General features: G+C 34.7%; 3 protein-coding genes and 1 pseudogene across 6 annotated transcripts; 1 reads left to right on the plus strand and 3 right to left on the minus strand.

Annotated features, from left to right (window-relative positions):
• Nucleotides 1–31: 31 nt before the first annotated feature.
• LOC125223959 (phosphoribosylformylglycinamidine synthase) lies at nucleotides 32–4492 on the plus strand. Of its 2 annotated transcripts, none has more exons than XM_048127282.2 (8): nucleotides 32–763; nucleotides 1629–1684; nucleotides 2161–2270; nucleotides 2403–2562; nucleotides 3248–3340; nucleotides 3498–3629; nucleotides 3835–3909; nucleotides 4242–4492. In XM_048127282.2, exons 1-7 carry the CDS (start codon nucleotides 58–60, stop codon nucleotides 3874–3876), a joined length of 1299 nt encoding a protein of 432 aa, XP_047983239.2. In that variant the 5' UTR covers nucleotides 32–57; the 3' UTR covers nucleotides 3877–3909; nucleotides 4242–4492. The 2 variants fall into 2 exon arrangements, with proteins under 2 accessions (XP_047983239.2, XP_047983240.2); XM_048127283.2 differs by having other exon boundaries at nucleotides 4274–4492.
• A 711-nt stretch (nucleotides 4493–5203) lies between these two features.
• On the minus strand, nucleotides 5204–6317 carry LOC125220671 (protein CYTOSOLIC ABA RECEPTOR KINASE 5-like; annotated as a pseudogene).
• A 3183-nt stretch (nucleotides 6318–9500) lies between these two features.
• LOC125223595 (protein CYTOSOLIC ABA RECEPTOR KINASE 5-like) lies at nucleotides 9501–13330 on the minus strand. Of its 2 annotated transcripts, none has more exons than XM_048126804.2 (8): nucleotides 13147–13330; nucleotides 12147–12318; nucleotides 11275–11528; nucleotides 11042–11168; nucleotides 10703–10976; nucleotides 10212–10344; nucleotides 10012–10095; nucleotides 9501–9919 (listed from the first exon to the last, which is right to left on the minus strand). In XM_048126804.2, the coding sequence occupies exons 2-8, from the start codon at nucleotides 12256–12258 to the stop codon at nucleotides 9797–9799; spliced, it is 1107 nt and encodes a 368-aa protein (XP_047982761.2). In that variant the 5' UTR covers nucleotides 12259–12318; nucleotides 13147–13330; the 3' UTR covers nucleotides 9501–9796. The 2 variants fall into 2 exon arrangements, with proteins under 2 accessions (XP_047982761.2, XP_047982760.2); XM_048126803.2 differs by lacking the exon at nucleotides 13147–13330 and adding an exon at nucleotides 12917–13034.
• A 1392-nt stretch (nucleotides 13331–14722) lies between these two features.
• LOC125223449 (Ubiquitin-like superfamily protein) lies at nucleotides 14723–20321 on the minus strand. Of its 2 annotated transcripts, none has more exons than XM_048126605.2 (10): nucleotides 20173–20321; nucleotides 19286–19385; nucleotides 18172–18224; nucleotides 17980–18061; nucleotides 17329–17394; nucleotides 17156–17223; nucleotides 16230–16391; nucleotides 15696–16140; nucleotides 15236–15502; nucleotides 14723–15163 (listed from the first exon to the last, which is right to left on the minus strand). In XM_048126605.2, exons 1-10 carry the CDS (start codon nucleotides 20272–20274, stop codon nucleotides 14928–14930), a joined length of 1581 nt encoding a protein of 526 aa, XP_047982562.2. In that variant the 5' UTR covers nucleotides 20275–20321; the 3' UTR covers nucleotides 14723–14927. The 2 variants fall into 2 exon arrangements, with proteins under 2 accessions (XP_047982562.2, XP_047982561.2); XM_048126604.2 differs by having other exon boundaries at nucleotides 16230–16433.
• Nucleotides 20322–24690: the final 4369 nt, after the last annotated feature.

A 24690-nucleotide genomic window follows, 5' to 3' on the forward strand; every position in this document is an offset into this window, starting at 1 on the left:
AAATAAATAAAACTAAATAGGCGTAGGGCCGCTGAGTTTCTCTCTCTATGAAACGTAATGAGCTGCTTTCACTCTCTCTCTCTTCAGCCACTGATGCACCTCAGTTTCTCCGACTGCCGCCGTTTCCGCCGCGCTGCCGTCACATCCGCCGCGCGGCGCCACCACCGCCGCCGTCTGCTCAAGTATTCGCCCAATCATCTGTCGGCGACGCCTGAGCATCATCAGCCGGCCATATTCAAGCTCTCCGACGACACGCTCCAGATAAACCTAAAATCCCCTTCCACCGCGCTCCAAAAGCTCGATACGAAGCTCCGCGAGGCTCTGGATGACCTCAGGACTACCGTCGCCGTCGACGCCAGCACCGGAGCGGTCGTGATTTCGTGCAGGAGGTCGACCGTTGAGTTTTTCTCGGCGCTGTTTGTTTCCGGTTTGGTGCTTGTGGTTGTTTTTAGGAGTCTGTTCAGAATGCGGGAGAGTGGCGGCGAAGTGCTGATTTACAAGAGGGATAGGAGTCTGGGCGGGAAGGAAGTGGTGGTTGGGAAGAGGGAGGATAGTTGGCCGACGAGGCGGCCATCTGCGACGCCGTTGAGCTCGGAAAATGGGGATTATTATGACCGGAGTAAAAGAAATGGAAGGAATAATGCGTTGAGGAGGAGGAGGAAGGAGGAATTGCCTCAGTGGTGGCCCAAGGTTGTGAGTCAAGGTCCCGTTGATGTCGAAAATAAAGATGAATACCAGAGATTAGCTAACCAATTGATTCAAGGTTGGTTCTTGTATGGTTGGCTTATCTTTGTATGTTTATTGTTAATCTTTAATGTTTAGACTCAGGCCTTTGGTGTCAAAACTAATAGTGTATATATTGAATTAGTAAAGAAGGCACTTTTATATGTTGGGATTGAGACAGTGCTGAAGTGGAAATTCGGTTTGTGTTTGTGAAGACATTAAAGTAGCCTTTTGGAATTGAGAATTCTGAGATTGAGAGTTAATTTTAACAGAAATTAGAAATGTGATGCGCCAACCAAAAGGAAAATGTGCTGTGTTGCAAGAGCACTTCAAGTGCACATGTGAGAGAGAGTCATGCATGAACTTAACTCAATATTTGAACGCTCTTGTACTGACTGCTAGTTGCTATGATAAGTTAGGTAGTTTCATGTGAAAGAGCTGTGTAATTATAAAAATGTCGTCTCGTCACAAGCAAATTATTATATGGGGTGGGATAGGCCTCCCTCCATACTCATTACTTAACCTGTTGCATCATTGTATGTTTTTACCACTAAAAAACGTGTCGTTGGGCTTTTCCTTTAGTTGGGACTTTGGAGTAAGTAGGTGCTTGCTCGATGTCTAGTTGTCTACTAAATGAGCCTTTGCAAATCTTTCTCCTTTGAACCCTTGCTAAGACGTAGAGTAAAAGATGCTGTTTTGGGAATTAAAATGCAGAGTAGGCTTTACTCTTTTAAACTCATTTGTTTCATGCTTTAGCTTCATGAACAATGTATTATGCAAACTAAATAGATTATTTAAGTTAGGCTCTCTACTTATGTTGGAGAGGTTAATTAGAACTTTTTCATATAGTTGCACTTATTTCCTATGTAAAATCTTCTCATTTATTTTCTTCATTCTATATCCAGTAATCATGGATCGAAAAATGAATGGGGAGGACATTTCAACAAATGAGATAGTACAGGTCAGTAATTTCCTACCAATGAGTCTAAATATAGTATTTTATTGTGTTTTACGCTTCTATCCATAAATACTTGGAAGCTTATTTATGTAAGAACAATAGATCTTTTATTTATAGTTTTGCTTAGATTTGCTAGATTTTTCCATTTGTGGCACTACTTGATTGCGGATATTTTTAGGTATATAGTGGCATTAAGAGCAAATTTACTTTATTATGCCTCAAAAAGTTAAAGATAACTGAAACTATGAGTGTGTTCATCTGTTGAACCTGGCCTTTGCTCACTTGGAGAGTAAAAACTGCACACGACTACTTGGAGAGTAGAATAATAGTCTTGGCTTTATACTTAGATCAGTATCTAGAGCTTTCAAAATTAACAAAATAAGAAAAGTACCAGAATTGTGTGAAATATAATATGTAGCAACTGTAGTGCATGTATACTGAAGTGGTTTATTTCACTTTTCACTTGTCATCTGCAACAGCTACGTCACTTATGCAAGACATATGGAGTCAGGGCCTTCATTAGCACTGAAAATGCACGCAATTCACTTTACCGTGTGTCAGTTAATTTTGTTTTGGACTACTGTGCAAGGTACATGAGACACAACTTTCACCACCATCTCATTATAGTTGTTTTTGTGCTTTTATTCCTTCCAAATCAAGATTATCCATCTGAAAAGTTCATTTTATTTCACATATTAGTAACTTGATTTAATTTATGTAGCATACCGGATTTATCCTCCTCAATTGAGATTAACGGTGAGGGTGTGCGCGAGTTCATAGCTGGATTTTCTGATAACCTTGGGCTTGATAGTTATCATGCTGCAAGAATGGTATCTGCAGCTGTTGCTGCACGCACACGGTCAAAAATCCTACAGGCTTGGGTTTGTTAACTTGTTTTGTTTGTTTGTAGATTCACTAATCTTTTTATCTATAGTTCGCTATAACAAAGACTCATACTTTCAGAAAAATCGAAACAGTACTTTCTAATATAATTAATTCCAATTTTTACATAATCCATCCGCTAGTTGTTAAAGAGAACTATAATATGGAGTAATATATTAATGGTTTGTCACTGTGGCATCTGAAATGATTTCAAGTCATTAGTTAGTTCTTCATTGAGAGTATTCATGCTTCTAGGTATCTAAGAAATTTCATCAAGACCTAACACCAGTCCAATAAATTACTTTCAAATCATCTCACTTCAAAATCATGTTCAACCTTTGATAAGAAATCTTTAAAAGCTGTTGTATACAAGCGACATTTTCTCATGTCATTTTCTTGGTATAGTCGATTCTATCTTACTGTATACACATTTGTACACTTATGATGTGTTGGAGTGTACACTTGTGTTGACAGTGCCTGGATGTATTATAATTTATACGATAAGAATTTTGAATAGATTGAGTCAACTATGCACATAGGAAATTATATTGGAAGTTATGAATAGATTGAAAACTGCCTTTGTTTTTCTCCAGCTACACTTGTGTTGGAAACTAGAATCGGCTTTAGTATATTTTTTGTCCAACTATTGAGAGGTTCGATTATGAATTTTGTACTCTATTTCAGGCGCTAGAAGTCCAAAATAAACATTCTGAAGCACTAGTCGAGCTATTCAAAGTATGTCTAATTCACCGGATCTTCCCTCCTGAGGAGAACTCGGTACGTATATCTGTCGCTTGTTTTAACCCTAAGTCGGTGAAGATATAGCAAACAAGTAAAACACTCTTCCCGATAAGATGTCATAAAAACTTCAATTTTGTTGGTTGAGAATCCAAAGAGCTGATAGGTATGATATTCATTCTTTTTGTTGTGACAGCCTGAGATGGAAATGGTAGCTCGAAGCCTTGACAAGTCCTTAAACATAGATCAAAGAGAACATTTGTTGAACTCCTTTATTTCTGTTTGTGGTGACAATATTGATCAAGGTGTCGTGGAAGCACTGGGTCTGGTATGTCATTCTCGAATTTAATTTTCACAACCTTGACTTGTTGCATGATATTAGAACTCTTCAGCTGAAGTGAAGCTTATTGACTATCATGGGGAACTTCTTAACTGCATACAAATTCACTTATATATCTTACTTTCATCGTGGATTTTGTCACCATTCTTACTATTTGACATGTAAGCCCATACTTATTGGTATTCTCGCGCAGGTTAGTGCCAAAGATGAGCAGGGAACCCAGCATGTTTTATAATGCACACACATTTCGGAACAGGACTACCACAATGTAAGATAATTCTCTCTCTCTCAAAGATACTCCACAAATCTTTTGATGAACTCTTTTACTCTTTATTTATTCTCTTTGCTTTTAAATTGATTTCTCCTAGTACGCATCACCTTCACGGCTTCACCTTTTTATTTATATACCGCACTTCCTATTCTCCGTGAAAAGCACACTGCACATGGGCTTGGTTTTCACTCGATTGGTTAGGGAAGGGACGTATTCCATCAATGTTGCAAGGCTATGACATGATAATGATTCCAAATATAGAACTTTTTTTGTGCACTATTAGATATAATTGTGCGAGACTATGTAAATCTGATTAACACCATTCTCAGGTACGATATTCGAATCACATAGGTTTTTTTAGGTCTGCAGCAACTGCTGGAGCCTGGGAATTTTTGCCTTGATAAAGCTCCTTCAAGCAGATTAACTCATTTCGCTTTAGTCTCGAGCAATTTGGAGATTGAATTCGTCGATACTTTTGCTTTTTCAGATAAGAAATGTATGTTAGTAGGCTGATGTAGTGACCATAATCAACATCTGGCGAATATGCTAGCTTCTTCTAATACATGTTCATGGTTATGTATGTGGCTGCCGTTTACTATGTGAATAAAAATGATAATAAATCCTAAAAGCATTTTTACAAGTGAAAAACATGTTCTGTGATTGTTTCATTCCCTTTGTGACTTATTTTACTAGTGTCCTGTATAGTTATCTCATGAATACAAAAGTTGTTTTCATAAGTTTGATATTTGGAAATTTATAAAATTAAGGATGTTCCATGTTTAGCAGCAAAGTAGTCAATTTTCCCATATCACTACCATTAAACGTAAACGAATCACGACGGGAACCCAAATACGTCTCGTGTTCCATGACTGATCCAAACATCACAATTTCAGCTCTTCCTCATAATACGCTCCAGAGCCTTGACAACATCTCTCATCTTCGGGTGGGATGGTGCTTCGTCCAATACACACATTACTGCAACACTAGCCAACTGGATGACAAACAATATTTCAACATATTCAGCTTGTTCTGTTTTCACTTTGCCCACAAACACACACACACACACACAGAGGGACCTTGGCTACCCCTTTAGGAGGATAGTACTTGAGATTTGGATCGATAAATTGTCTTACTTCGTCGTTGTCCCTTTCTTTGGCCTAAAAGACAAATATGGACACTTAACAATTCATCCGAAAAAGCAGACAACAAGAGATCCCCAAAAACAAAAACAGAAAACAGAAAACAGAATTAGCATGAAAAAAGCTTTACCAAATTAAGAAGATTATGCTTGTCAAAAATGAAAAGGCTTCCTTCCGGTCAGAAGTTCAATCAGAACAGTCCCGAAGCCATAAACATCGCTCTTCTCGGTCAATTGCCCTATAAGCCATCACAAATATAAACAACCGCAACCAATCTCAGTAACTCTTGATTGTCTATCATGAGCGAAGGGGGAGCGTTTATTAGAGAGATACGATCATTACTCTGGAGGATCAAAGTATTTCGTAAATTGAGCATGAGATGTGTTAGGAGCTTCATATAAAAGGTTAGAGTCATCGATCTTGGCCTTGCAGTCTTCAAAAAGAAGTACATTGTTGGAACTGATAGCTTTATGAATTATCGATGGCTCAACGTTGTCATGCAAATACTCCAAACCCCTGGCAGCATCAACAGCAATTCTAAGCCATTGCATCCAGTCAAGCGTGGGACCAGGTCGTGCCCCTTCCTTTCCTGCGTTAAAGATGATTTTTGTAAAAAAAAGTTTAATCAAAACTCAAGAGTAAGCTACACTACATACCATACAGAACGTCGTGGAGAGATCCCATGGTGGCAAACTCATAAGCCAAGACGCGAAGACCACCATCAACACAGTAGCCGATCAATTCAACAACATTATCATGCTTCAATCTTGACACCATCGAGGCCTAAGCAGAAATCAGCCATGTCAATACCCATAGAATTGCACATTTTGGATCATTAACACATATATACCTTAGTCAAGAACTGATCAACATTTAAATCAGATGCATGAAGCTTCTTGACGGCAACCTCTTTCCCATCGTCCAATTTTGCCAAGTAAACACCCCCGAATGATCCTTCGCCAATCAGTGTCTTTGATCCAAATTTTGCTGTTTTCTATTTCAATTTCTTTAGGGAGAGTGAGGGCACCTCTATATTGGTAGAAGGTGAGCCTCTTTGATGCCCTAGTTGTGCACACAAATACAAAAAAAGAGAAAGTGTGACCACACTATGTTATTAATCTCAATGAACTGATACATTCATAGCACAACTTTAGCACTAAGTGAAACTAATATGCAAGTAATCATAAATTCTGAAATAAAATACTTACCATCACCATTATAGGACTCCTCTCCTTGACTAGAGGTGAAGCACAGCCACCAATGCATCCTTGTTCTCTTTCTCATATAATTAAAGATGATCTACAAGCATACCAAGGTGTCTGGGCATATAACATACTGATAACCAAGAATATTGATTATTACTATTAATGTAATTGGATTTTATTGATCTTTTTAATTATATTTTCAGCTAATTTTAGGTAATTATATTTTAGGAATTTTAATCGTGATTAATATTGTTGTAATTGATCATAATTTGTATTGTTGTTATGGAATTATATGATATTTTTAATTATATTTAAGTAATATTTTTATACTCCATTTGATACTTTTCATGCTTCAATCTTGACACCAGTGCTTGACAGTAAAATACTCAGAGAAGGGCGTGTGGATGAGCATGTGGGTTCAAGAAAATATTCGAAATGCAAAAGCAGACAAGATTGTAGCTTTGGATTTGAAGGGAGAAGACTGCTTGAAGACATTTGTTGGGGTTGTTGAAGGATGTTTGCATGATGATCCAAAGAAACAACTCACAATGAGTGAAGTTGTGGAACAACTGGAGGTATCTTGTGGAGGTGATAATTTAGCGATCCATTAGACATGTAGTCGTAAACAAGAATCGTATCTCCCCGTTCATCACAGGTACCGATTAGAGAGACTAGATTATCATGTCGGCACTTATGGCCACAGCCCTTGACTCATTATCAATGAAGCCTTTGTAGACTTCACCGAAACTACCTTCTCCCTTCACACGCTCGTCACTGAAATCTCGGGTGGCTAACTTGAGTTCAGCAAATGAAAATCGACGACAGAGATGATCAAATGCCATTTTTTGGTTGATTTTCAAGAAACTAGAAGAAGGACAATGACATTAATAATAGAGATGAGAGGCTTGCAACTCATTATCATCTGAATTTGTGGCATCTTACTAAAACTAGTTGTTGCCGTGATTCATTAAATATTTACCAATAGCAATTCAGCTATGGAAACAAATCTTTATGTATAGTTAGCTGTTCACTCATGAAAATGATGTTCACTGTTATATCATCGCACTTTTACCAACTCATTTACAAGCCATGAACTTTCATAGATGTGCTGATTTCCCATAAAATGAATTTTCCGGCAACCAAATGTCCTAGGCATAACCTCTGAAAATAGGACAAAATGCAGCGTTTTAAAAATAGCAAAACATTATCGTTTGAATCCTAACTACAGTTATAATCATATCACCCAAAATCAATGAACTTGGATAGAAAATTCATTTCACTGGAAATCCTCACATCTATCAAAGTTAATGGTATTTCCCAACACTTTAAAACTTCGGGGAGAATAGCCTTAAAAATCATGAACTTTCCCAAAAAATTGGTATTTTCCACGAATTTTTAAAGTGGTGGAAAATACCATGAACTTTCATAGATGTGCGGATTTCCCATAAGATGATTTTTCCGGCCAATTTAACTAAAGTTCACTGGAAATCCGCACATCTATCAAAGTTTATGGTATTTCCCAACACTTTAAAACTTCGAGGAGAATAGCCTTAAAAATAATGAACTTTTCCAAAAATTTGGTATTTTCCACGAATTTTTAAAGTGGTTGGAAATACCATGAACGTTCATAGATGTGCGAATTTCTCATAAAATGAATTTTTCGGCCAATTTAATTAAAGTTCACTAGAAATCCGCACATCTATCAAAGTTCATGGTATCCTTTCTCTCTCTTTTTTCGTTATCTTCTCTTTCTTATTATTTAATTAATTTCCTATTCACATCCCTCATTTCTCCATTTATTTTCAGTTTAAATTTTTCTTAACAATAAATATTCAATGTACATCAAGTCAAATTTAATTTTAATTTGTCTATGACACATCTTAAGAATAATGTTCGTATTTACACTTGCTATTAAAAGTAATGAAAATATATTTCTATGTGCATAATACTAAATCTTGTCAAAACGTTCATTTACAAAAACATTTGTACTTTTTATTTTAGTTTATTTTTAATGTATATAGATAATTGAAGCTCTTATTATCTTTTGTTTGGTGTGGGTATTAAATACTACTAATTGTTAAATTAAATAAAATTGGGAATGAGATAGATGAATAAGAAATTAAATAAATAATAAAAAAAATAAATGTGAAAAAAGTGAGAATGGATGAGAGAAAAATATAACATAAAGACTAAAAAATTCATTAAAACTAACAAAATAAAAAGGGTAAAAATGTCTAAAAATAGTGCAAAAATGCCTCTATTGAAATTAAGTGTTTGTCCAGATACCTAGTGATATATTTTTTTTATTAAGTACCAGAAATATGCAAATAACATTGTCTAGAGACTTATTTTTGTAGTTCACCCTAATAATACTAATGTAATTCAATTTTATAATTTTTTAATCATTTCCATGATAAATGTCTCATATTTAATATATACAGATTTTAAAAAATTGTTTAATTTTGTGAGAAAAAATGTCTAAAAAAATTGTTTGATCACGTAAAAAAAAGTGTGGAAAAAATTCTTAGTGGTGTACATTTTGAATGCATTATATTAGGAAAATGATCAATACAAAAATTGATAACGACACAAAATTTAGACCAATTCCTAACCATGATGAGATTTGGCAATCTGATGGTCAATAATTAAACAAAAACATGAAAAGTCACTGTAAAACAGTTTTAGGTCATATTATAAAATTCGGGTTTAAGGTCATGTTAAGATCATTTTAGGTCATCCTTTCTATAATGACCTAAAAATAAGCTAACAATGACCTAAAAATAACCTTTGTATGCTTGGTTTTGCGTTTTGCATTAACAATGAATTTTGCGTAGATCAAAACCTCATTATACTATATACATTGTACATGTATTTTATATTTATGTCTTGTGATAAAATAATACTTGTAAAATCCAGTTTCCGGTAATACCTCTGTGTTGATATTATTTTCGCTCTATGTTGACATTGGTGTATTTAAATAGTAAGAATTTATAAAATAAAAAAAATAAAATTGTACTGCAAGAAATCAATGAGACAAAAATCAAAGTATATGAACTGTTTTGCCAGTTTTAAAAGTAATTACAGTGATTTGTCATTCATGCATTGTATGCATTTTTCCTCTATAATTTAGAGCCTGAAATGCTTCTCTTTAAAAGGATGATCAAAATTCAAACAGTGCAACCAAAATCAAACCCCCCCTTAAAATGAAGAATTTAGTTCAAAAATGTCAAGAATACTCACAAAATACTCAAAAAAATTGAAGCTTCTGCATTTCCAACCACTGTCACATTCACGATCAATCCAAACAAATTGAAAAGATTTAAAAAATAAGGGTATTCCATGTTTATGGCGTAAATCTTTTTGCCTAAGCAGCAAAGTAGTCAATCGCATACATCCTCAGTCATGACATACAATACATCACTACCAACAAAAGAAAACGAATCGCGACAGAAACCCAAGTACATGTCAAACCCAGGGAAGCAAAGGCTGAAGAAATAGGCGGCACCTCATGCATGTCATAATTGATCCAAACATCGCAATTCAACTTGTCTCAGGAGCAGGGACAGTCGACCTCAGAAGGGGCTGCAGAGCCTTCACAACAATGCTCATATTCGGCCGGAACTCTGCTTCGTACTGCACACACAATGCTGCAACAGCTGCCAACTGGATGAAAAACAATATCTCAGCATATTCAGATTGCTTCACGTTTTCAGTTTACACAAACAAACACGAGAGGGAGAGAGAGAGAGAGAGACCTTGGCTACCCCTTTAGGCGGATAGTCCTTGAGTTTTGGGTCAACACATTGTTTCACTTTGTCCTCACTCAATCTTGGTGTGGCCTGAAAGACAAATATGGATATTTCATGATTGAACCGCAAGTGCAGACTACAAGGGGATTCCCGAAAACAAAAACAAAAATCAGAATTTATGAGAATACGCATAGTGAAAGCCTCACCCAAGTAACAAGACTCTGCTGTCCACGAGGCATGGTATGATCAACAGGCTTCCTTCCAGTCAAAAGCTCAAGCAGAACAACCCCAAAGCTATAAACATCGCTCTTCTGTGTCAATTGTCCTGTCATTGCGTACCTGCAGTCACAAATACAAACAAAACTAAGCTAATATCATCAGAGTTTTTCAAAATTACTACTACAATACACTACCAAAGAAAACAAAGAAAATAGGAAGAGTTCACCAAACCAATTTTTAGAAGTTTTGCAGAGTCAACTACAAGGATCTACGTTAAAAACCAACATACACTCCAAACAGTCCCATGACCTCTCAGTAACTCTTAATTGTCTCAGCCCCCAGGTCGCATTAAATTATTCACCAAAGTCAGTAACATTGGCAAACACATATGCAAACTTAATCTTAGAAGATAGTTGCATGACCAAAGGTTCAAATTCATGTTTCAGTAATTTGCTTAGAGCCATGATATGATCATTACTCTGGAGCATGATAACCAAAGGTTCCCAGAACTCGAGTAGAATGAAGTCGGGCAGCCATGTCAGGAGCTTGGTTTGAGAGATTAAAGTCGGCAATCTTGGCCTTGTAGTCTTCAAAAAGAAGCACATTGCTGGATCTGATATCTCTATGAATTATTGATGGCTGAAGCTTCTCATGCAAATGCTCCAAACCCCTGGCAGCATCAACAGCAATTCTAACCCGGTGTATCCAGTCGAGTGTTGGACCAGGTTGTGCCCCTTGCACCCCTTTCCTTCCTGTATTAAAGAGGATTTTAGTTCCCAGAGCAAGTAAAAAGATTAATCAAGAGCAAGCTACATACCATGTAGAATGTCGTGAAGAGATCCCATAGTGGCAAATTCATAAGCTAAGACGCGAAGATTTCCATCAACACAGTAGCCGAGCAATTCAACAATATTATCATGCTTCAATCTTGACACCATCGAAACCTATGCAGAAATCAGTCATGTCCTGACTGGTCAATACACATAATGGAAAAATAAAGTTGCATATTTTGGGTAACCACAAAGCTTGCAATCAACCCGTGAAGTATACCTGAGTCAAGAACTCAACATTTGAATCAGGCTCAGAAGATACATCAAGCTTCTTGACAGCAACCTCTTTCCCATCACTCAATTGTGCGAAGTAAACTCTCCCATATGATCCTTCGCCAATTAGTGACTTTGATCCAAAATTGTCGGTTTTCTCTTTTAGTTCCTCAAGGGAGAGTGAAGGTACCTCGATAGAAGGTACTTCCTTCTGAACTTCAGGTTTCACGGGAGCAGATACCTTTGAACCTCTTTGATGCCCTAGTTGTGCACAAAAATACAGAATAGAGACAGAAAATGTCACCAAACTATGATATGAATCTCAATGGAGCCACAGACAATTCTGATAAATACATAGATTTTATAGCATAGCAAAGAATGAATATTACATCAGGAGGAAAAAAAAAAACACAGATGTATCAATCTGAATGTTTCCAACTTAAATTGTTGCATTATTTCAAATATGGAATCGTGACAACTAAAAATCAACAACATGGCTAACATCATAGTAAAAGATTATGATCAACATACTAAACAGGTAAAAATGAATTTTAGAAAAGGATGAGAGATCAACAAAAAAAAATTACGACCAGAGTTACAAACTAGAGAGAAGACTCTTAAAACTAGTTATTAGGTCTTCAATATTATATAGCAGAACTTTAACAAAAGGTGCTCGGCTTGTTTGCATGTACTCTGATCTATTCTCCACAGTAGGAAAAATCAACTGCTGGGAGAATTAATAGTTTTTTAAGGAAATGAGTAAAGCAAAGCACGTGGAGAGAAGTAAAACCACAACTAGTTCTCCCTCCACTAATTCAAGCAAAGCACAAAAGTCAAATTAACATGCAGGTAAACGTAATCCTGATACAAAACACTTACCATCAGCATTATCTCTTGGGCTCTTGAGGTGTTCGTTTTCATCGGGATGATAGGACTCCTCTACTTGACAAGTGCAGCACAGCCACCTACGCATCCTTGTTCTCTTTCTCATATAAAGATTATTTTTAGCCCTCTTGTTCTCCAACCGTACAAAGTGACTAGGAGGAGGTGCCTGAGAAAAACTTCGTCAGTCAAATTCTAGTATATTACATGACGATTAAGTCGCTCATCGCCAGATACATAATGCACACGTTCAAATAGACAGACAATCACAACTACACTATGTACACCATATTATCACACAACACAACTTCATCCATAGTGCTTCAATTGGAAATAAAGACGATCACGAACTTATGAAAACTATGTCACGCAGGACAAAGACTTCGCAAACAACAATCGGATAGAGTTTATAAACTTATAGCCGACATACCTAACCAACCATCAGATCTTCCTATAAATTCATATTGATAACTATGTATTGTACAAGCATACTATCCCATGGTGCAGTAAAGTTTCATTACGTAACATGGAAATGCTTCCTTGTATCCAAACACAATCCACAATCACAAGCCACAGACCCCCACGATAAACGATTCTCCCCAATTCCATGCATTGATACATAAACCAAATCTTTTGTCATGCTAAACACAACATCTAACCGGAAACCAAAATCAAGCTATTTAAGAATCAAAAGTTCCGAAAATCAATCCAAAAATTTATTCAATCAACCGAACCACAAATCACCGACATCAATCACGCGGCCATACCAAAGCACGCCAATGATCCATCAACCACAATCGACAAGCGATGAACAGCGAGGAATAAAAAAAAAAAAAAAAGGATAATCCGAGAAAGAGAACAAGGCGGCGAAAATGAGACCCCCGAAAAAGGATAAGTGCGATTCAAAACGGAATTACAAGATAATGGAAGGCATTAAAGCGAATGAGAGATAAACCAAACCAACCGAAATTCATGGAGCGCTTTTGAATTGTATTACCTTTGTGTCCTTCAATTCTCTGCGACTCCGTCTACACAGAATAAACTAATCCCCAATTTTTATGGTGGTTTATATACACGAAGAGGGATGAATTAGGTTAAAATTACGCGGATCGGAAGAGAAAAAGAGTGAAGCAAAGCAAAGGAATCAACGAATGAAATGTGTTTTGTTCACTTCACTGTCTGTGTGTGAGATAGAGAAAGAGGCTATATTGGGCAAAATAACTGATAATTAAATTGAAATTATAAAATTTTAATTCATATTTGATAAGTTGACTGATATTTTGAATTTCTAAAAATTGCACTAATTGTTTGAATTGGTTCGTCGATTAATACTTTTGAAATTAAATATTGTTTTGCAATTATTCATGACCTTTTATTTGAGTTAAATTAAATATTTTACTATTATTCATGGACTTTTAAAGTTAAATTATTTATAATGTGACCATCGAAATTTAGGTTTATATCTCCATCTTTATAAGATTGACAAAAACAAAATAATAATAAAAACAAAAGTGCTATAAAATTACATGTGATGAGAGTCAAATACTTACAAACAATATCTATCTTATCTTATTATTTGTGTTTATTATCTGTAAAACGGAAATCCATTTTCTTATTGTAGGTAATGTTGAAAGTTAATGATTTGTTTTCTCTAGAATAGTAATTATGTTAATTCATACCTCATACAACCAATTAGTAACTAAATCGAGCAAATGTGAAAAATTATCTTCATGATTTAATAACATTACTTATTAACTCTATTCATCCCTGCGTTTAATGTGTTTGTTTTGAACATGATATTTACTAAATGAATATTTATTGCGTTGAATAAAAAAAATAAAATTGGAAAAGAAATAGAGTAAATATGAGTACTCGGTGATTATATTTTAGGTGCTGATTTTAATAATTTGGGAATGATAATCAGGATTATTGACTATTGTAAATGCATTTTATGATTTTTTTTAATTATATTTTAGAAATTATAGTTCACTTAATTTTGGATGACTATATTCTAGGAATTACTACTATAATCTAATTGAATTACAGTACTTTTTTAGCTAATAGTAATATTTTAGGAATAATATTTTTGGAGTATAATTTATATTATTGGAATTTAATTTTATGATCTTGTTAGGGGTGATATCTCCAGCTATTAAAACCATATTTTAGGAGTGATGCTAAAAATAACTCAATATAAATACAGCTCAATGCCTCAATTAACGCAAGACAAAATGTATACTTATATTTAGAGTTTTGTAAAGGTTGAAAGTTGGCACTTATGGTGTAATTGTGGGGTGAAAATATAACAACCATAACTGAATATCATTAAGGAGTACCAATTATCTTCACCATTAAAAAATCAAAAAAAATATATCGACCAAATATTCGATTGATATGAAATCCTTTTTATTCGATTAATACTAAGTAGTAGTATTAAACTTTCTAACAAAAAATAGCAATTTATATGGACAAAGAACATAATTATTTATCATTTTGCCTATTTATTTCTCATCTCCTATTCTACTATTAGTATGAGTTTCAATTGTATATACTATTAATTTTATGAAAACAAATTAAAATAGAAAAACGAGATTCATGGCCTGAGGTAGCATGTGTTAAACGAACACACAAGTACAAGGAAGTAGGAACCAACAAGGTCTTCTATAACTGATTATAGAAAATAAATTATCTTTATATCATCCCATGTAACAAAATCACTATTACCCACATATAAATATGCGTATACATTTCATCCATTGTACGTACCAGTTCCAAAACTTATTTCCGATCATCATTGCCGCCAAATTGTGTCGAATTCCCGTTCCAAAACGCGTTCTTGTCGTTGAACCTATCATCATCTTCGTCATGTTTTAAGGTGTGGATATTCCCCCCGTAGTTAGAAGTCAAGGGGCGCCTCCTGCTGTTGCTGCCACTAGTGGCTGAAGGCGCACTCTGCTCAGATGACTGCATCCCAGAAACCCTACCCCCGTCCCTCGGGGGATTCTGAAGCGGACCTGCAAAACAGAGACCAGTTCATGATATACGCGAATAATACTACTAACAACCCGGAGAGTTAGTATACTTACTATATTGCCACATGCCACTTTGGGATTCCTGAGCCACACTCGTTGAATCGCTTCTGCCAAGGTAAGAGAAGACGTTTGCGTAAGATAAGATTCTTTTCACAGAACCCCAATATCCTTCACTTGCACTCGAAGAGCCAGCTTCGTTTGAGGAATGATTTTGGTTCTGTGACGATCTTCCCCTATATTGAGAATTGTTCTGTTTCTGCGGAACCACTACCAATGCCTGCCTGTTGGAAAGGCCCAACTCGGATAATGTACTGTCCATTTCTGAGCATGTGATAAAAGCCAGACGGGAAACATATAAGAAGATGGATATATCAGAGAGTTGCGGCGATATAAAAGTAAATCAACGACATTTCATGCAGTAAACATAACATTATATGACGTGACAAAGCTATACCGAGTTCAAAATAAAACGAGCAAATGCTTCAAATGTTTAAGATTAGCAATCACAGCGCACCTTGGTCGTTGAACACCTTGCGAGGGTAAGGAATAGCTATGCTAAAGGAGCCCAAGCTGCTCGTTTGATTTTCATTTATATAATCTCTGACCATTCTCAAGGTATCGGTCATGAGAAGCTTAACTTGCAAGCTTGAACCATCAGGCAATCTGATATTTAAAGAAACATCATTTGATTTAGTGGTAGAGGTTGAAGCTTCAGTTTTCTCAACTGCTATATCCTCGGTATTAGCACGTGCCACTTGACTGGCTTCTTTGATAATCTCTCCACGACAGCTCAAATGACGATCATCAACATCTGAATTCTCTTCTGCGACAGGTAATGCATCTTTATGTTTTTTTTGGGCTATCTCAACAGGGTTCCCTGATGTACTTCCTGAATTTGTTTCAGTTCCGGAAATAGCCGGTTTGGGTAAAGCTATATCATCTCCTTTTGAATATGTGCCCTGTCCATTGAAAGAGATCTATCTTATTTAATTTATATCGGCAGAATACAGTTAACATTATAAGTCAACCGAAGCCAATATAGGCTGACCTCGGAAGCATCTTTATTTGAATTCACAATTTCTTTCGTCTCCGAATGCAAGAGTTGTGCAGCACCCACAGATGGGGTAGCATCATATGTCGTTGACGTTGATACGTGTGTCCCTGCTCTCACTTGTTCAGGAGAAGCCACTTCAGAAGATCCAGATGCAGTCTGTTTAGCAAGTGCAGCAGTCAAGAAAGCAGCAGTTGTTTCCTGAACCACAAGTTTCAGAGCATAATATGCTTAAGTACTAAAATACCTTGGGTAATGCAACTACGAAAAAAACCCACAAGTACAATGGCAAATCAGCAATCAGTTTAACAAAATGATTTACTTTTAAACAGCAATCAGTTAACCTTCTTGAAGGTATAGAATTAAAACAAACTGAACCAATTTTTACTAAAAATTTACAACAGACCTAACATAATACACAAATCCACTAGTTGAAATCCTTTACAACAGATAACAAAATGTACCAACTCATAATGGTAATCCTACTATTAATTATACAGCTATTAATACATAGAAAGTTGGGAACAGGTACAAATTGCCTGCCTAAACTATCATGAAATTCAGACTAACACACAATTTTATTTCCTCCTCTTTTTTAAGTCACAGATCACCAATATGCATGTCACCCCCAAGATGAACTTTTCTACCAAGATTTATTCACTCAGATTATTCCACTGGAATATTCAACTAAGTTGCAATTTCTGATTAGTTAAGTCACTGATTTGAGTGGTCCATATATCCTATATTCTAGAGGGGAACTTGCAAATTTCAATTACTCCAAAGACATATAAAAATTGAAAAGACTACATTAGTGGGTAACAATAGTTGAAAGGGCAATTAAGATATTGAAACTGGCAGGAAGGAAAACAGTGGAGTTTAGCAACTAAGGCTTGCATATTGTAGCAAATACCAGTATGACCCACCTGAACATGAAGACTTAACCAAGCCTTCTCAAGACTGGAAGCAAGCAAGTCAGCAGGGACATAACCCTCTGCAAATTTCCCAGTCAGAAAGCAGAACAAAATGCCAAAAACATTAAAAATATACAAGCATAAAGTGCTTCATGAAACGGGTCGCTATACTATTAAGAAAATACCTTTCTGCCAAAGTAGTACACCATTGTATCCAACAGCAGTTATACAAGGGCAAGATTGCTGTGGGTCTGCAGAGCTTGATGCAAGGACAAACTCTATCTATTATTACAAGTGTTTCAAAGCCTACTTAGTTCAATACAACCCCACCAATTGATAGGCAAGGGAAGATAAAGGCAGAGGGATATGGAAGAAATGCGGACACCCATGCTTCATTACTCCATTAACAAAGAAATATAGGAGCATACTTTAAAAAGATTAGTTTAAAGTATCACTGCTGCCATCTAGTAATATAACATAATCTTTTTTTATCTTTCATGCCACACAGGGGCGGACACATGTATAATAAGGGTGGGGCTAAAGCCCTTAATAAATTTATTTTCTAACCTTTTTTCTTCTGTAAATTTTTTAAATTTATCCAAGTTTAACACAAATTTTTATGTAAAAGCCCCGATAAATATTCTAAAATATCCAAATATATACTTTAAAACAAAATTTAGAAATTTCAGCCCTTATCGTTATTTATTTCTGTGTCCGCCCCTGATGCCACATATCATTTGGCAGCCATATCATATTAAGAGGATTTTGGGAACTTGTCTCATTAAGCCTAGTCAGCTAAGAAAAGGAATTTACATGTTAAGTAATGTAAAGGATACATATTGCCGAAAAATTCAATGCTTCAGAGCTTCCTTCCAAGATGTGCAACAAAATGCAGTACTTTGACACTGTCTCAGAAACCTGGATGCATTGAGTTCATAAGATCAATAAAAGAGTTGTACAATTATTCATTCCACAACTTAATAGTGCATAAAATAGTTTGTCTGTGCATGAAGGGATACCAAACCTACTTTTGGATCAATCCATGTGGATGTTTCTAAGAGTTTCGAGTCTGGATTGTCACCTAGAACCAAAAAAATTATTATTCCATAAGTATGAATTCTTTTTACCGAAGACTAAACATTATGACAAAATAATAGATACCATCTTGAAGACTATGGCAACGAAGAGTAGATCCTAAACCATCTAAGGAAGGCCTACAAGCTAGCAAGAAATAGTATATACAGACATGAAAAGGCTTCTCTATGAAACAAGAAGGCTTCTCTATATTTGAAACAAACTAAATATATTGAGTAACATGATGAATTTCAGATTTCCAATTATAAAGGCTTGTAAAAAAAGCATCACCATAAGAATTCTAGAAGTATGATCTATGATGGAGAAATCACATTTGAGTGAACTATGACCTGGCATTAAAATCTTATATGTAAATGATTTGTTCCTTCCCCACATTTTACCCCAGATTGCAGCATAACTTTCAATCCATAATCCATATAAGTTTTTTGGTGATATATCTAGATTTGCACAAATCTAGAGGCATTTTCATCTCTCAAACTATAACTGATAGTCCTCTGTCTTTACAAAATTCAAAAGCAAGTAAGAAGGAATCAGAAGTTTTATAAAAAGCTAGAGGTTGAATTTCATAACAGGCACTTTTACTTGCCCAAACCATAACTGATAGCCCTCTCTTTACAAAACTAAAAGAAAGTAACATGGCATCAGTAATTTTATGAAAAGCTAGAGTCTGAACACTCAACTTGTTGCAATTCACTGCCTTTGTCTCCAAGTACTACTACATTTACTAATAGGTGTTCTCTGGTCATCCTTCAGTCAATAGTAAATAAATTTCTTAATGATGCCCCCTCAGTATTATTCAAACTCCTATGAGTTCTATATAGATACGGACAAAATTTTCCAAATAAAACAGGAGTGTGTGTGTGTGCATGCATATATACTTAAGCAACCTATGTTTATGTTCTACCATCTTGATCTTGCTATAATTCAAGTCAAGGCTACTAAGTGCAAGCATAAATCACCTAGTCTCCTTGATCATGAAAATTTGGAAGTTCTTTCTTTCCCATGCTCCAATGTATATAATCTAATAGTGGATTGTAAAATGATTACCTGATATATAGACAACAAAAAGTTTCTTCTGTTGTTTTGATTCAACGACTGCCTGTGTTATAGAACCTCTAAAAGCAAGAGAGGTGAGGGAGAACTCCATCTACATACAAAAAACAAAAAATCTTTATTCCCTACACAAACAAATGAAATAACCTTACACTTTCAACTTTTTTCAGTTAAGAGGGGAACAGATAAAGAATCATTAAAATGTACAGGCACTAAGACATAAATGAGAACAAAAATTGAGTTATCTTAACATAATTGGACAAAAAAAATATTCAAAGACACATAAAGAACCATACTTAAGCACGTATGGAAAATGTATACATCATGTTATCACACATATACAACAGCATGTTCTTGACAGCATCTAATGCTCTCGCACACTGCAAAGAAGTAGAAGAACTTGCTAAGGCATCAAACGAGATTCTAATTTCAAATCTCCTTGAAACAATCGGTTGGTAGTTGGACTTATCTAGTTACCATATCATCCAAAACTTGTACCTGATCTTATTTACTTCATAAATCACAAAACGATTTATCATCTGCATATCCTCCATAAACCAGGACATGATTTCAATCTCCCATCACTCTCCATTCTTCCCCTAAACTTACCTTCTTTATAATTGCTTTCATCTTTTTTTATTATCATATTTCCAATTCATATGATTCCATCCATCGTAATTCACAAAAAAACAATCGAAAATTGCGTACAATTGAAATCCAATCACACCCGAAACACAGATTCACAGCAAAATTTGAGCAATTATGTAAAAAACAAACTAAAATTCATCCTTAGCTAGAAAGGTCTGAATTATACTGGTCCAGTACTCGTAAAACATATACATCAATCAGCTACGCAAAAAATTCGACCGCGCTAATCGTACCTTGTCGAAAAACGAGAGATTCAGAAGCGCAATCGGAGTTCGATTAGTGTGATTTCCCGATGATTGTTCTTTCCTTTGGATATACCCTGAAACAAATTGCATTTAGACTCCTTATTTCCTAACAATTTTTAGTTTTACCCCTAATCTTGCCCAAATTACTAACTCATCGTATGACTAAAGTTGAGCCATTTATTTTTAAAGAGTGAACTACATAAATAGTACATCTTTCACTTTCGCATATAAATGATATCTGATCTTTATTTTATATTATTTTTAGTACCTATAAATCACATTTTTGGTACCTGATGCAATTTTCACCCAAAAATACCCTTTAAACAAATTCATTTTTCCATTTATATTCTAAAGGATATTTTAGACGTTGACCAAACTAATACCAAAAGTGATATTATAATATTTCTCTTATTCTCCTCACTCTTAATACTATTTTATTAATCAATATTAATATTATTATTTTAATATTATAAAATAATAATTAATTTATATTTTATTATCATTTAAATATACTTAATCATAATTATAGTTGTAATTATATTTAATTACAATAATAATATTATTGTTAAAAAAATAAAAACTAGTACTCCCTCCGTTCCACAGTAATAGAGGCGTTTCGTTTTGAGCTCTCATTTTGAAAAAATGATAATAAATAGTTAAAGTGGAGAGAGAGTAAAGTAAGAGGGATAATAATGTAGTAGAGAGTCTTATCTACAATATTCTCTCTCTTACCTTGCTCTTTCTCCACTTTAACTATTTATTATTATTTTTTCAAAATGAGTGCTCAAAATGAAACGCCTCTGTTACTATGGAACTGAGGGAGTAGTAATTAATAAATAATTATTATTATTTTATATTAAATTAATAACTAATCAATATAGCCTTAATCAAAATTTAAAATTGTGAATTGTATTCATAATGATAAAGAGTTAAAATATTTTTAGTTAGGTGTTTCTACCCTAAAATGAGTATAAATAATTTAATTAAAAAATATTCAATTAATTTAATTACTTTATATAATTAACTTAATTAGATTTTTGTTATTGATTTATATTATGAATGCAATTAGATGTATGTATAAAACACTAAAAAGAAAGAAGAAAAAGAAGAGAAAAAAAAAGAGGAAACATAAACTATGAAGAAAAAAGAAAGAAGAAAGGAAGATAAAATACTAAAAAGAAAGAAGAAAATGAAGAAAAAATAATCACATATTTGGTTTTATTTAATTGAAATTTCTAAAAATATCATCCATAACAAAAAAATTACATGTTTGGTATCTAGTGTTATTTTTGTTATAGGGTACTAAAAACGATATAAAATAAAGATCAGGTACCATTTATGTATCATTTATGTGCGAAAGTGAAAGATCAGGTACCGGTAACATTTACGTAGTTCACTCATTTTGAAAAAGAAGAAATTACATTATTACAGTTAGAATTATATTATTGCATAAAATATTTATTTATTTTTGACACCAAATATTTTTTTTCAGACAAATCTAAATGAACACTTGCTATTAACCAAAGCAAGCATGTGAGCTACCTGATTATTGATGGCCTTACAAACTTGATAGAGGATTCAGAGACCTCTTTAAAAAGTTGATGATAATTTCCCACCATTGCTTCAAAGATAGCTTATGAGTCACCCTAATTTATATTGAACTAAACCTCGCCATCAATTAGTGGGCCAAACAAATTAAGTGACCGAACCCATTCCAACTTTAAGGCTCTACCCATTTACCCCACGGATTCAACCAAACCGATATGAAGGCGGCCCACTGGTAGGGAAGTCGCTATTGGAAACATGGGTGAGATGGAGACGTGACTTGAGGAAGATTTAAATTAAAATGACGTTATTTAAATTAAACTCTAACGTGTATACGTACACATTACGTTGGAAAATATACACTGACTTGTAAAATTGATGATCAAGTTTAAAATTAACGGAAACTTCAAAATTTTGAGATACTATGACAATATTCTCCTTTATGTTTACTGAGACATAGCAATATCTTGTTTTAAGATAGCAAAAGAAGGAAAAAGTTGAGATATATAAGATATAATAAGAGATTTGGATTTAAACGTACCAGACAATATTGAACTAATATAAAGAAGGTTTATTGTATAAATAAAATTAAAAAAATAAAAAGCCCAAAAACATGAAACAATCTTTACTTTGTAATTGTCATTTAAATCTTAATGCGTATCGTGTTATCTTTTCCCAAATAGGATTAATACTTATTTATAGCCCTTAGTTGTTCATAACGAGACAAGTCGATGACTGACGAGGATCGGTATGATAGGTCTATGGCTGATGAGGGTCGTTGTGACAAGTCGATGGCTGATGAGAATCGACATCGATGTCGATGCTGTGCTTTTATATTTTCTTTTATAATTGCTTGTGCAATCACAGGTGGAGTAATTGCGTTCTACTTATTTTTAATGGCCCGGCCGACACATATCGAAATACAACAACTCTACATTCAAGAACATTCCAGTAACTCCTCCAATCCTAATAATACCTCATTCGTGATCGACCTCAAATTCAAGAATCCTCAATATACCGACGATGTCAACGTTACTTTGTATTGTTCCTCCTGCCAAACCTTCTCCGCCATGGGCTCTCACATCGTCACAGGATTCAACTATTTCTTGGGGACGGCGCATCGGGAGGCGGTGCTGGTGCCTAGTGGGCCGTCGTGGGACGACACACACCAGAAGCTTGCTCAAGGGTCAACGGTGGAGTTGAGGGTTGAGATAACCACCAACTTTATAAGCAGTGTAAATTGCCGTGATTGTAGCAGCGTTGAGGAGAGAGGAAAGTGCTATTGCAGTGGTTGTGGGGAGGCCACGCCGGTGAAGGTGGTGGCTGGTTTTCTTCTCGAAGACTCCGGCCAGGTTTCGAGGATTAGTTAAATTTTGATATTTTTTAAAAATTTTCTTCCGTTTAATTTAATTCTGCTCTTAGTTTTCAGATGATATTTGCTGTTTTAGTTCGATTCATGTTATTAATTACGTTTTTTGGAGTCATATTTAAATAAGTTATTTTACTAATTATTGTAGTATTATCTTTTTAGTAAGTATATAACGGTGAGTTTTTGATAACAAACCGATTAGACTCCAATGGAATTTTATTGGAGTCTTAAGTTTCTAACTAAATGATGCTTTTTCCAATAATATATACATTTTTTAATTTTATGTGACTAATCATACTTTAAATGGTGACTTGTTCGAAAAAAGATGTTGACGGGGCAAAAAAAATTTCAAATTTTATTATATAAAACGAGGTTGATAGAGCCGAATCGGGTAGGAATTCATATAACTTGTAAATTGATGATTTTAAGGACCAAGTTTAAATTTTACAAGAAATACCAAATAATGTCCAAAATTTGTGATATATCTGACCAAAACCCCTTCTTCAATTCAGTGCGCGCCATTGTACCATGCGTGCATGACACAAACATCGACTTTGCCGCCAGCCAAGGGCCCGAACCCATCATCACAACAAGCCCAGGACGCAAGCTGGGTCATCAAGCCAAGCTTAAAGATTGCATATCAAGATCGAGATATGATCATACTATTCTTCGAGTCTCGTGATATGATGTATATGAGGCAATATCATTCTAGTATATAAAAATAGGAGTAATGTATCGAACTGATAGAGTTTTCTTTGTCGATTTTTTCGCGAGCCGAATTACGAGAGTCATAAGGTTTAGTTCCTTCTTCTACTTAAAAAGGACATTTGTTGAGTCATTAATATCATTGAAAAATAACAACGCTACCTTTTCCCTTTTTAATGGTACTACATGTTTTATTCTTTTGTAGAACATATTTTTATTCCATAAAAGTAGGTAATTTTATAAGTCATATTCCGATCTACTATATTCAAGCCAAAAACTAACAATTGGTTTTAGATAAATCAAATATAGTTAAAATATATACCCAATGTATGAAAAGCCTTAATACACCAAAAATTATCTCTAAACATGAAAACAATTTAAGTCCATTTTCACAAAATTGTTGATCTTATATTGAAGGTCCAGAAAATGAAACTACTACCATATAAGAACTACAGTTTATTTGCACCAATACGCAGTGAGCCCATGATTAGTAATTTAATATAACCATATAAATTTTCTTATTATACCAATTGACTTATAATATTACATCATGCCAGACAATACTTAACTAATAAAAGAAAAGTATATCGTATATATAAGATTAGCAAGCCCCAACACGTAAAACAATCTTTAATTTGTTTGTTATTAGTTAATAATCCAAGTATATCTCGATTTCCTTGGATAGATCTTTATGTTATCTTTTCCAATTTGGTTTAAGACTTATTTTGCCTATAAATATATCCCCTTAGTTTTTCATAACTTGGTGCCGAATTTGTCCTCGTTTGTTTTTTGTGGAATAGTGCTATAGTTCTTGTTTAGAGTATATTTTTTGAGATCCCTACAATGACTGACAAGGATAGTTGTGACAAGAAAATGATTGACTTGGA

The sequence above is a fragment of the Salvia hispanica genome, chromosome 1 (genome assembly GCF_029641045.1).
Source record: "Salvia hispanica isolate PSC_SH4W2 chromosome 1, Shi_PSC_v1, whole genome shotgun sequence".
Classification (NCBI taxonomy): domain Eukaryota; kingdom Viridiplantae; phylum Streptophyta; class Magnoliopsida; order Lamiales; family Lamiaceae; genus Salvia; species Salvia hispanica.

Excerpts from the sequence above, each read along its gene's own strand:
- LOC125223959 (XM_048127282.2), top strand. The coding sequence starts at position 58 with ATGAGCTGCTTTCACTCTCTCTCTCTTCAGCCACTGATGCACCTCAGT. Across the intron at positions 1,685-2,160 it reads CAACAAATGAGATAGTACAG|CTACGTCACTTATGCAAGAC; the intron begins GTCAGTAATTTC and ends CATCTGCAACAG. Across the intron at positions 2,563-3,247 it reads CAAAAATCCTACAGGCTTGG|GCGCTAGAAGTCCAAAATAA; the intron begins GTTTGTTAACTT and ends ACTCTATTTCAG.
- LOC125223595 (XM_048126803.2), bottom strand. The coding sequence starts at position 12,937 with ATGGATCATTGGCGTGCTTTG. Across the intron at positions 11,169-11,274 it reads ATGTTGAGTTCTTGACTCAG|GTTTCGATGGTGTCAAGATT; the intron begins GTATACTTCACG and ends ATTTCTGCATAG. Across the intron at positions 10,096-10,211 it reads AGCAGAGTCTTGTTACTTGG|GCCACACCAAGATTGAGTGA; the intron begins GTGAGGCTTTCA and ends TTTGTCTTTCAG.
- LOC125223449 (XM_048126604.2), bottom strand. The coding sequence starts at position 20,274 with ATGCAATTTGTTTCAGGGTATATCCAAAGGAAAGAACAATCATCGGGA. Across the intron at positions 16,141-16,229 it reads CAAATAAAGATGCTTCCGAG|GGCACATATTCAAAAGGAGA; the intron begins GTCAGCCTATAT and ends TTCAATGGACAG. Across the intron at positions 15,503-15,695 it reads CAAGGTGTTCAACGACCAAG|AAATGGACAGTACATTATCC; the intron begins GTGCGCTGTGAT and ends TCACATGCTCAG.